Source organism: Pipra filicauda, unplaced genomic scaffold, assembly GCF_003945595.2.
Source record: "Pipra filicauda isolate LSUMZ 115617 unplaced genomic scaffold, ASM394559v2 scaffold142_size1944046_pilon, whole genome shotgun sequence".
Taxonomy (NCBI): domain Eukaryota; kingdom Metazoa; phylum Chordata; class Aves; order Passeriformes; family Pipridae; genus Pipra; species Pipra filicauda.
In genome coordinates, this window is record NW_024103907.1 from 1,877,968 (window position 1) to 1,890,635 (window position 12,668).

Here is a 12,668-nt window from a genome sequence, read left to right on the forward strand (position 1 = left end):
CCACAGTATGGCTTCTGGAGATGGAGTCTGTTTTGTACAATCAAACCCGAGGAAATGTTTCTGTTTGAATTTCTGGGATGAAGGTAGAATTATTTAGCTCATTCAGTGCTTCCACTCCTGTGGTTTCTGAGACTTATCACAAGACTAAGGGCATCCTACATGGCAGCAGGCAATGTAACTCATTGCACCTGAGCTAAATGCCAACCAATCTTCAGGACAGGGGCAGTATGATCACATCAACATAGCACAATAATCCCATATAACACAGGTAATTATTTTAGACACAACACCCCACTGGCCTGGCCATGCTTCCTTCGAGACCTGAGCTGTCTGAATCTTGCAGGTGTGTTCACCTCCCAACAGCTTTGAGGCCTTCCAACAACACGCTGACACAGCTCTTTGGACATTCCTGCAGCTTCTTTCTCTACAGATTCCAGTGTACTAGTCCCCATCAAGGATCACTCTTCAGCCTTGGGTCCAGCTGGGATGTCACATCTTGTGTTCCCTCACACAGAACGCCTCGCACCAAAGAAGAAGGAAGTTGCACTGAAACTGCTTACAAAGAATGCTTCCTGGCCCAGGCTCACCTTTGGATGATGCAAGGCAATTGTCTGGGAGATCATTTGTCATGGTCCAAAACTGTACTCCTGTGCACCCCTGTGCTACTGGCCTTACAGTACAGACAGTTACACATCAGCTCCTCTGCTCTGGGCTTGCCCTGGCAACACTGCGATTCCAGTAGAGATGTAGCCACAGTTAACATGGTTTTGAAGTAGATGAACCTGGGCTACATCACTTTGACTGTCAGTGGGACTGATTATTCTGGTGTTGGAGGTGGATCACATGGCTTTTTGTCAGTTCAGAAGGAGCTCAACCGTGCTTACAAAATAACATGCATTAAAAAAATACATTATAACCCAGAGCATTATATAATCAGATCCTCATGCTGTAGGAAACAACATGTTCCAGAAGTTCCTGGGAGTTTATGCATAGGAAACAACATGTTCCAGAAGTGCCTGTGAGTTTGTGCAGGACTGGAACAAAAGTGCAATTCCTTGTAATCCACAGGATTTTACATAATGTACAGTTACTTAGGACAAACTGAACCAAGAAACTGCTGCTGGTCAAAATCTCTCTGATGTCCACAGGAGTGTTTCTACACTCACTAACTTGTGAACCATATCCCAAGTTATTAGTAATTCCTACCACTTCATCATGGACATGTCTGTGTGATTGCAATGTTTGATTAGATGCTCTACACAAATGTTTTTGTGTTAGAACGCCATGACAGCACCTTGTCTGTCTTCTCTTTTGCACTGTTTCACAGGTTCATTTATGCTCCTTGCCATGGTCCCAAGTATTTCCACTCAGTGTGATTAAGTCAGATATCTCATACCACTGCTGTCTGTAGCTGAAAATGCTCCCTCCTGCCTGGCACATTGCATCCCGGGGGTCCAGCTCTTCCAAGACTAAGCCTGACAGAAAAGAACTACTATGACATCCAGGAATATGTCATTCCATGACCAGAGCAATAGACACAGCAGGACTAAGGAGCAGGCAAGAAGACGACTTGGAGAAGTAAGACAGGTGCCATCCACATCCTTCTTGTGTTGTTTTCCATCCCTTAGAAGGATCAGACCCCATAGCTTTCTGTGTCTCTCTCCTTTGATGAGCTCCTTGGGATGTTCATAAGCCACTCTGCATATGTTCTGCTCATCCCACCAGGAGGAAGCTGGTGCAGTCCCAGGCTAAGCACTGCACCAGTACCATGGGAAGCAGGTACATATGAAGTAGCTCATTAGCTGTACCATAAACCCCACAGGACAACATTCCTGACCACTTGTAGAGACACACTATGAGGCTGGGCAGATATTTTTAAAACATGGAAGGAACCTTTTGTGAAGATATGAAGAGACCTCTCCAGTGTCACTAGCTGGGAAACAGTTTGAGCACCAACACCAAGCACTGAAAACACCAGTGTTGGAAATTTTAGAAGACTAAATCCTTGCATTTCAAAGTACAATAACCAAACTCTAACTATTAAACCAAACTCATGTTAATGTTCTAAAAACAAGCCACCTCAGTGGACTAGTTTTTCAAATATTTATTAGGAAATTCTGAACACACAACTAGTATTTTTATCACCCAAAAGTGATATAAATAAGGAATTTAACGTGTCTCAGTAACTTCAGGTCAGACTTGCTCAGTTCATAATCAAAATGATGATTTCTGTAACTAACATTTTTGCCCATACTCAGCCTGGGCTGTAGAAAGCTACCACTGTGTAGTCAGTGCCACAGTCTCCAACATAAGATTCAAAAGCTGCAATCTACTTAGGAATTCTGAACAAACTAGACTGAAATCCTGCCAACTCTGACCAATAAGGAGGTTGCCAAGAGACTGCAAAATGGCCCTAGTTCAGCTAAGCATAGACTAAAATTAAGATGCTTTCCTTGGTATCAGTGTTAAGTGCTTTGCTGAACTGGGGCCTTTAGGAAGACCAAGGTCACATCCAACATTTTCAGAAAGTCAGTTCACAGGCCTTAAATAAATTCTGGCTTTGGATGAAGGATATGGCATTTTCAACCTTGTAAGCACTGCTTTGAGGTATTTCACACTGAAAGGTGAAATTTTACAGGCTTCTGTGTTTCATATGATCATCATATCTATCTCTGAAAGGAAAAGCTTCATGCATTTGATATAGTTTGCAATGAGTTTTAGTACCTGTGTAGATTTTATGCATGAGTAAAATAACCATTATTTTTTTAAAATCAATAATAAAAGATACCACAATTTCAAATACAGGTTTTTAATACAAGGTACCATATATCCAAAATATTTCCCAAATAATTTATCAAAATCTACTACAAAATCATAATGAATGAAAGTTTTTCAGCTAAAACTTTTACAGGGATTAAAAAAAATGTTGAGTGGCCCATATGCTATTCTGGAAGCAGATCGTCTCCTAGTTCTTCATCAGCAAAGTCATCTTCCTCAGTTCTTTTTCTTGCTGCTGTTCTTGGTCTTTCTGCTTGTGGGCCAAGTGGATCTATGTAGGAGGCATCTGGGATTTAAATAAATACATTTGAAATGGTTACCTGCAAGTAATTTTAGCTTTGTTTCAAACATACAAAATCAAACACAAGATTGGGTTTTAGCACTACACATCTGTAAGGTGTCTTTGAAATGCAGACCAGAAAGAGCACATGAACACTAAAGGAGAACAAAATATTGCATTTAGGAACTGATGAAGGGCACTAGAGTGAAGTTCCCGAGTGCTAGTGATAGAAGCCTTTTTTTCCCCTTCTTTTTTTTTTAATAAATTTCTCGTTATTATATAACAGTGAGAAAAAGACTTTGGAAAAGTGCAAGGAACAGCAAGCCTGATTACTTGTTTAAAGAACGGCTTTTTAGGAAGTACCGCATTCCACATGGAGTTGAGTTTTTAAACCCCTTTGAAAACTCAATCTTATTGAAGATTTCATGACTGCAGACCCACAGAAACTGATTTAAAAGATGCAGAAGACAGATACTGAAAGTAATATGAAAATAAATGAGCCACATTTCCTAATATTTACAACTACTTTATAGTGAGCTCCGAACAATGAAGCTAAAATCTCATTTTAATGAGGAAAGTGTTTCCCTAAATATCTAATTTTACATGCTCTTCCAATAATTTATGTTTTCCTCTCTCCTTATTTTTCCAGTCTGTGAGGGCCAGGAAAGTAAGAAGGCCTAAGATGTCCACTTGCCTATTTCTTTACTGCTTCTACTTTCATAGGGTTCATTTGTTCCAGGCAAAGCTTTTAGTTTGGCACTCAGTCTTTCCCCTTTGGTACCACCACTGTCTGGGGAACAGAAAAAAAAAAGGAAGACAAATAACATGCTGTTACATTCTGTGAAATCATGATACAAGAACAACATCAATTTAGCTACTACTATCTGTCAAACACGGTTTGGATGAAACCATCTTTTCATGATGGATACAGTACTCAGTTGTAATAGTGGTCTTTAAAACACAATGGACACTGTGTCCATACACGTGTGTGTTAATGTTTTTTAAAAAATCTATACAGCCTTATTTACTTTGGAGTAAACACCTTAAAATATTTCTGCTTCAAATGCTGACATTTCAGTTGCTTATAAATTACAGTCACATTTTGGAGTTAAAATAAGCACAGTGAATATAAACACCGTTACAGGGTATACGGGACATTTCCTATGTCTGTGTGCTTACCAGTATAGCAGTGTGATCCACCTGCTCCGTACTGTCAAAGTTAAACACAACACTGACTTTGCTTCTAATGAGAAGGGTATATTTGACACGTGCTGTCTGCATGGCAGGCAGGCACAGTTCATGTATACAGACCATCCTAGCCCTACATCTTGCTGTAAACACTGTGCTGGCAGCTCAGTTTGCAGCGGGGCCCCAAGGAATGTGTCGGCTCCAAGGGCTCCCTCCTGCCCAGACAACATCAGATTAACATTCTCTTGCCACTGCAGTGTTCCAGACACTTTAAGTATTCTGTTCACCTCTCAATCTCTTTTTCACATTCATGGCAAGCTTTCAATCTCATCTGCTACAAAAAATTTTTATGACATATATTTTGTCCTAGGAGAAAATATTTCGAGTTTGACTTGGTAAACTTAGAAAGCAGGGCATGCCAAACAGCCAAATACAAACATGCTCATTTACTACACGAAAGAACACCGTTATTAAAAGTCTCCCATCTGTAAGGAGCAAAAATGGGTTTCATTTAGTAAACATTAATTACAAAGTCTGGACTTGGCAACACATTTCCATTGCCTTATTTACTCTAAATGTTATTTTAATAAATATTGTTACAATTAAAAGAAAACAAACAAACAAAACCCCAAACTTCTACAAAGATGACAAACCTTAATATCTCTATAAATACTATTGCAGACTTTCGTTTGCTCAGCCCTAAATTGGAAGAACAATGTCTCTGCTCCAAGCAAGATCTAATACACACAGTCACATGTCAAACACCGAATAAGTTCACAAGATACAGATTACAGGTGAAATTTCAAAACGAAGAAAAAGTATTTTAATGTACATCTACCTCCCTCAGACCAATTCTCACTGAAAGGCTTCATGAAAGAAGTGAATACTTAACGAAGGATTTGAAGAAATGGAGAGAAATCAATGGGTTGGACTGGGGGGGGCTCAACCAAAGGGCTGAGAAACTACAAAAAGGGACGTCCCTTGAGTTCAGCAGGCTCTGGACAGGCCTGTACAACAAAGATGGTGTGGATAAAAATGTTTTGAGGACAGTTTAGAGGAAAATACAAAATGATAACAAGGAGAAAAAGAGTAGGATAGATGTAGGCACAGAGTCTTGCGCAGCGGAAAAGAAATAATTTACAAGATAATGAATAAAATTGGAAGAAGCAGTAAAGAGTTGCAAAGACAGGAACGACACAGCAGAAACTAAACTAGGGAAGAATGAGCTAGTCAAAGAAACTCCACAGGTTTAATTGGTTGGTTCCAGAACAGAAGAACTGGGTATAATGAAAATAAAAGAGGAAGAAGATGGCATATCAAAGGTTTTTGACTGTGAAGGAAGAAAACACGTGGGGTTTAGCAATACTACCAGAGGAAGGTGAAATACTTTGTATTAACTAAAAGACGGAAAAGAAGGATGGTAAACAAACCAAACTGGCTGGGATAAACATAATATCCACAAGTTACCTGCACATCTCATTGCCCTAAAAATATACAATTGAAAACAGAGGCTTTCTTGGACACCCTAAGACCCTTAAGTTTTATTAGGGTTATGTCCAAGAAAGGAATGAGGCAGTAAGTCCAAAATTTGAAGTCTATTTCCCTCTCTTTTTCTCTCCCCATCTACTGGATGTCCAACCCTGCTCCCCCTTCCATAGCTCTGAAGTTCCTTAAGCACATATTGCTATGATCGAGTTGCCCAAAATGGCCATGCCTGCAGGTTGTTCAGCCTGTGACCCTGGAGCCTAAGCTCCCCTCTCTGTTTATGAGCCAATACAGTACATGGAATTGTGAAGTGCTGTAATAGTGAGTAAATGTAGCTCTTCACACAACTAGAGCTTTTCAGGCTTCAGATTTGATTCAGTTGCTCAAACACATTATTTACTGTTTTTAATGGACTGGATCAACTCACCAAAGGGTGAGATTAATGCTAGAAGTAGTGCAAGGAAAGCAGCAAGAACACAGGAAAAGGAATGGGAAAGAAAAGAAGTGCTGAGAGGGGGTGGGCTGTTGTTTCCAGAAACTGCACTCTATTTGATCAATACATCCCACCTTGACTAAACACACCCTGGAAAAACTATGAGTAGGTGTCTATGGGCACAGTGTCCTCTTAACACTTAAGCAGCAAGAACATATGGATGCCTTACTAGATTAAAGGTCTATCTAAACTGGCTTATTGTCCATACAAAAGATCACAAAATGCTGAGGGAAGAGCATTGTAAGTAAAGCAAGTATATACAGCAGCTCTCCAAGAATAATTTCCTAGCTTCCAACAGTTTGTAAATCAAACGTGCATTCGGGGAAACGGGGCAGCTCTTTGTGTTTAATAATGGGATCGATGGACTTATTCTCCAAGAACTTGTCCGTTCTTCTCTTGTGACCCTGTGAAATTTTTGCATGTGTAAGAACCTGAGGTAAGGAGTTCCACCTTTCGTTTCCTCTGAACCTACCACTCTAGCCCCATCTCACCACAGAAAGGAGCACCCTGCCCTTCCTGCCCTGCATCGTATCCCCTTCCATATGCTGTCCAGTGGCAGCAGGCTGTGCTGGAGCATCTTCCTGATACATTTAGAAGTAACCTAATGAAAACCTTTTTTCGGGTGGATCAGCAAAGCAATGCAGCTCACCTTACCTCTAGATGAGCATTATATCTTCAGCAAGAATGAAGGCAAGGTTAACACCACTTCTGGTAGCAGCCCACAGTTAGTTTAAAATAGGCTAACAGGCAAAACCCCATCAAGTCTCCATGGACTGCAATATGCTCTGACCACATCTAAAGACATGGAAGAGAAGCATCCATGACCACATCTAAAGACATGGAAGAGAAATACGGAAGAAAGTAAGAGGTGCTTGACAACATCTGCGTTACATGGAGATGTCAGACAGCAGCTCAGGAACAGAGAGGTCTGGCTTCAATGCCTTCCTTCACCTGAGGGAGTTCGAACCCAGAGTTCCAGCTTTCAGAAGGAATGTCCTAGTTTTTGAGCCAACTGGGGTAAGCTTTTCTTGACACTCTGCCATGAGATACAGGATTTGCCTGCCAATACGGCAGCTAGTAAAAATTCTGTTGACCATTTAACATGATCTGCCGGAAGTTTAAATCTCATTTCAAGTTACTTTTTCTAGTTCTGTTTGCAGATAAATCATCTGCATGTTTTTATTCAGTATACATTCACACATAATTTGGCAATGTTAAGGAACACAAGCTTGCAATGCAGACTTCAGGATTTTGGTATCCTACAGTGAAGAGAACTTCAGGGAAGGAATTGTTTTTAAAGCATTTTATCACAGACACAGATACTTTTGGAAGGTGAGTTTTACAGATTCTACTCACCATTCCCTGCTGCCCTCACCCTATCCAGGAAAAAGATTTTATACACATTTTGGATTAGGGAATGAAACTAACTTTCAAAGTAATACACAGAAGAAAATAAAGCTAACATTGGGTCAAAGTATAATAATAAAAACTGTGGATAAAAAGCTTTATTTGTAGTTTTTCTCTGCTAATAACACAGCTTTGAGTGTTAATGTCTTTCTGATTGCACTTGCAATCAAAGGACTACAAGCAGACATTTCTCAAACTGCGAATTAATTCTATCTGCATTACTGTATTAACTGTACAAACACATGCTCCTAATTAAAGACAGCTTTTGAATAATGGACGACCACTGCTGAACTAAATTGTTCTCTGTATCAAAGAAGCCTTCACTGCAACGAATACCTGTTCCTTATTTACTTATTGTGCTTTTATTAATTATGTTATTATTATAGTTCATGTGGAGGCAGTCCCTGAGTACTCACTTTGGGGTGAAAATGTGGTCACAGACACATAAACTGACTGCAGGAACATGGCTCCAGGTTTCAGTTGAAAAAGCACCAGTAACTAATTAAGTAGAGTTGGTCAATATATTTTTAAAATCTGATTTGCAAATACATTTACTCTGTAAAACAATTATACTTGAGACTTGGATTATCATGCTGACATTATCTTCCCCTCAGTAGCCTTAACTGGGCACTATGCATACAAAGACATAAAGAATAGACTGCATGCTGATACCTTTTACAGTGCATTCCTTTCTCTCATCTGTTTAAAAGTCATGACCGTACTACTATATTTAGGTTATTTAATTTATTCTATTATAATATGTTCCATTTATTTATATTTGTTCAACATCTTACAAAAACTAATTTGAATTAATTCCTCCACATAGAATTTGGAGGAGAAAAAAAAAGAATAAAAGCATAAAACTTAAGTTTAAAAAAATTGGTTAGTTTTAAATGGCAGAAAAATAAATAAAGCAACATACTTCAAGAGTAATCCTATTTTGTAATAATCCTATTTTAGGAAGTGATATCTAGCAAAAAACATTCTAAATCTTTTATGTGTTTCTGTACTTTCTACGTCGCATGATACCTGTCTGTACTCCAACCCATAAAATCCACAGTATTTGTATTTATTTTTTAAAGGAATCTCACTAGTTGCAATTACAGTGATGAGACTACTGCACTCAATACTCCTCCAGGATCACAAAGGATGTAAATTAGAATTTTTAGTACCATTTTACTCATTAGGAAAAGATAATAAAGGGTAAGGTTGTTTGGTAATCCACCTCCTCTGCAAGATGCTTATGTAACAAAGTGCACAGTGGGTTAATGCTCCATTGAATCCAGAATGCCTTTTAATGCAGCTTTGTGTATCTTTCATATTTGGAATACAGACACAATCTTTGGAGAACAATGGGCATTGGTTTGACCAAAGAGAAGAGTAAGTTCAGTGTAGAAGGCAGAGTATTATATTAAAACTGTGAAACGGCACGGGAAGTGATGCAATTTTTAACTCCACTGCAGGTCATTTTGATTTGATCTGGTGTGTCAGTTCAGCTAACTCCTCAGGTGAGTTCATAGCAGAAAACTTAAGATATTCTCTTCACTCAGAGATTTCCCTGTCTATTAAGAAAACATTTTTCCTATTTTGCACACACAGCCAATGGAACCATCTCACAATGACTTTTAATTAACGAGGCATCAACAGGCACACAAAGCCTAGAAAATATAAGTGATCATGAGGTCCTGGCTGCAGGGTAACAAGAAAATCTCTCACCTCTCAGTAAAGATTATCTGTGATGCCTACAGCCGTAACATTTATAATGTGCTTCCATAATATATGAGGAAATCCCTATGGGATGGTAAGAGGTCTTTGAATACGGGACGGACAAACCAATTTCTCCACTAACACCATCATCAGTGGAACAAAAAAGGGAAAAGACACCTAAGTTACTCTCACATGGTGTCCTTTCCAAATTCATCTGGACAGGCTTAGGTAATAAGGAGAATGCAAAGTGCTCAGCCTTTCATCTTCTGAATTCAACACTGCTTCTTTGGGCTCCTGTCTGAGACTCCATGGTTCCTCTCACCCAGTACAAACCCACCCATTCAGAGAGCTGGGCAAATGCAGAGACCAAGCAAACACTGCCATGGCAATGTATTCCTTAAAGTCATACTTTTCATTATCTAAAGGCACCGTGCTATTAAACAATAAAAATCTCTTATGGTAGTAAAAACCACAGTGCCCTAACTTCTAAATTCTGAATGTTACCATCATATTTCTGCAAAACACAAAAAAAATGAGCACGAAAACAAGAAAATATTATTGGAAAGGAAATCTTTGAGAACTGCCTAAACTGAGATGTACTGTTAGCTTCCTTCGGGGTTTTGTGGTGCTTTGGTTTTGTTTTTTTTTCTTTTTCTTTCTCCTTTCATATAGTAAAAAGAATAATTTTAACAGGACCGTATCAACGTCATCTCCTTCCAACATAAATCAAATAAGATTGAAAATCATAACTCTGATAATTGTGGGGAGAAGAAAATTTCACTTTTTATAAGAGTGACAAATGTGTTCAATTTTAGGTAGGCATTTTAGATTTAATGCTCATCTTCCTCACACGACAAGAGCAGACTTTAACTGATGTTGACACACATGTCAGTTTTCTTGGTCTCCCTGTTTCCATTCTGTGTGCCATTCATACATACACTAATCCTATTGTGCAAATTGTGCTTTAGTGCATCTCATACACCTTCTGTTTTAATTTATATTGGCAAAGTAGTGGATGCCCTTTGAAGTACAAACCCTGTTGGCTTAGTTCTCTTTCCTCTTAGCTTCCTCTTTAATAGCAATTGTAGATCATATTTCCTAGACCAAGAAGTCTGAATTATTAATACTTATAATATAAATAACTACATAGGGACAAAATACTCGGGGAAAAAAAAATCTGTTAGGAATGCCAGCAAGTATGGGGACAGCGAGCTGCTAAGAGGGAAGAAATAAAACAGGCATCATACCTAAAATATTTGGAATGCATACACACTTCATTTAGCTAGTAGGTACGTTAACTTAGCTAGTAAGTACTGAGCTAAGGAGGATTCCATGCTTCACTGGGTTCAGTAATGATGGCAAATCCCTCATACAGTGTAGGAAAACGATCCCTTTTGGTCTTGGCAACACCACTGGAAAAGACTAATCTTAAAATGTATACCATTTCTTTTAATTCTTCTTTTGAAGTCATTATGAAATAAAATAACCCATGTTTATATTTCACATGTGTCTTGACACAGGCCATGTACAGAAATTTATTACACTTCAAAAATACAGCTCATAACCCAGCTGAATAATGCCAAACATTAGACAAAATTACTCAGTAATCCTCAGTAAAAGGTAGACAAACTGCAACATAGTCCTTAACATCTGATGCTGTGAGTGTGCAGTTTCTTCACTGATAAGGCTCCCCAGAGTCAATATTACCAGTTAAAATGTGCGTAACGCCTTTAACTTGTGCTAAAAATACATGTAAGTATCTCACCACAACTTTTAATTAAGAACCCCAGCAAACAAGTTAACTCCAGGCTCAATACAGGACCTTCTTTGTACCTCTGCGTGTTTGCAGAATCATTTCCAGAGAGGCTGGATCTTTGGCACTGAATTTGTATAACGAAGACTTCTCAAACGTGCTCTTATACAGACTTGTTCCCAAACTGTTTTTTTCCATTCTTTCATATCCTTGACATAGTATCTCCAGCAACAATCTAAGAATTATGGATAGGGCAAATTCTAGGTCAATTCTGTCCCTGCTTACCCTCTCATTCTCTTTTTTTAATTTAAAAAAAAAGGACAATTTACCATAGATACTTCTGTCTTTAAAAGAAGTATTGACAAACTGGTAGTTTGGGGGATTAGTGTTGTTTTAGCATCCTTTCAGCCTGATCAGTATTTATATCTTTTGCTAAATTACTAACTCACTCTCTCCTGATAACATACCCCTTTTTCACTAATGAGGGTGGAAATAGTTACAAAATAGAGCTGTAAGATAAGAGACTCTTTGTGCCCTTTGCCTACATGCCTGGTGCAACGTTTTGCATAGCTGTAAATATCCTTGCCTGCTACCAATGCTGCTCTTCGTTTCTATTTATTATAAGACAAAGTGGATCTTACTTTATGACAGAGAACAAGGACCAATCCTGTCTCACACCAACGTTTTGTTGGCATCTCTAGCTGGCTGCCTGATCACAGGGCTTATGTAACACAGGACAGACCAAAAACATTTTCATTCCTGTCTGTTACCAAATCAAGGAATTTCACTCCAAGAATTACTTTGGCCTGAGGCCCAGAACAGGTAAAATTCAATCCTAGGTGTATGGAGTTTCTTCTACATATCAAGAAATGATTTAAAAGCTTCTCTAGTGAAATTACTGAGCTGAAAAAGGAATGAGATCTCTCTTAAGCACCCAACACTCTTAAGCCTTGGAGAATCCAGGAGAGCAGTCTTCATAAATGTAACAGCATTTTAAGATCATCTTCTGATTACACTAATAATTTCCATGACTTTTCATGGCCCTATAGAATTTCATACATGCTGTAAAATATCTGCTATGTAGATGGAGAAATAGTTACCAAATAAGAAAAAAAAAATCATAAATTATTTCTGTGTAAGAGGAAGGGAAGAGAGGCAAGAATTTATAGGGGATATCTTTTTATGAGACCGATTGATATTAAGATAAGCTAAAAACACAATGCAAAGAAAACATTTAATTTTTGGGTCAAAATACAGATTTTTTTTTGTCCGAGTGGTTGAAGTAGCCTTAGGTCTGCTAGTTTCTTTAGAGTGGCAGTGGGGAACATTTAGGTTTACATTACTAACATTTCATGGATTTAATAATGGGAGGGAAAAATCATTAGCTCTGCAATGTGCAGGCTACCTAGTGCAGAAAAGACGAAGCAGGACAGTTTCCTGACTTACATTGCATGAGTTTTATATTTATGGAAGTCAGCATCGTAAATCTATAGAAGCAGAGAGACTTAGTAGTCAGTCAGCAAGCTTTCCTCTGGGGAAGACTCTAGTACTTTGCTTCTGCTATACTGGGAAAAGGG

General features: G+C 38.6%; 1 protein-coding gene across 5 annotated transcripts in view; it reads right to left on the reverse strand.

Moving 5' to 3' along the window:
- Positions 1–2,793: 2,793 nt before the first annotated feature.
- Positions 2,794–12,668, reverse strand: part of IFT88 (intraflagellar transport 88) — a 44,665-nt gene continuing 34,790 nt past the window's right edge. For all 5 annotated transcript variants that reach the window (XM_027743383.2, XM_039378668.1, XM_039378667.1 and 2 more), the window contains exons 25-26: positions 3,753–3,848; positions 2,794–3,064 (exon numbers count right to left, since the gene is read on the reverse strand). In XM_027743383.2, coding sequence (XP_027599184.1) covers positions 2,943–3,064; positions 3,753–3,848 — 218 coding nt within the window. In that variant the 3' untranslated portion in view covers positions 2,794–2,942. The remainder of the gene's footprint in view (positions 3,065–3,752; positions 3,849–12,668) is intronic.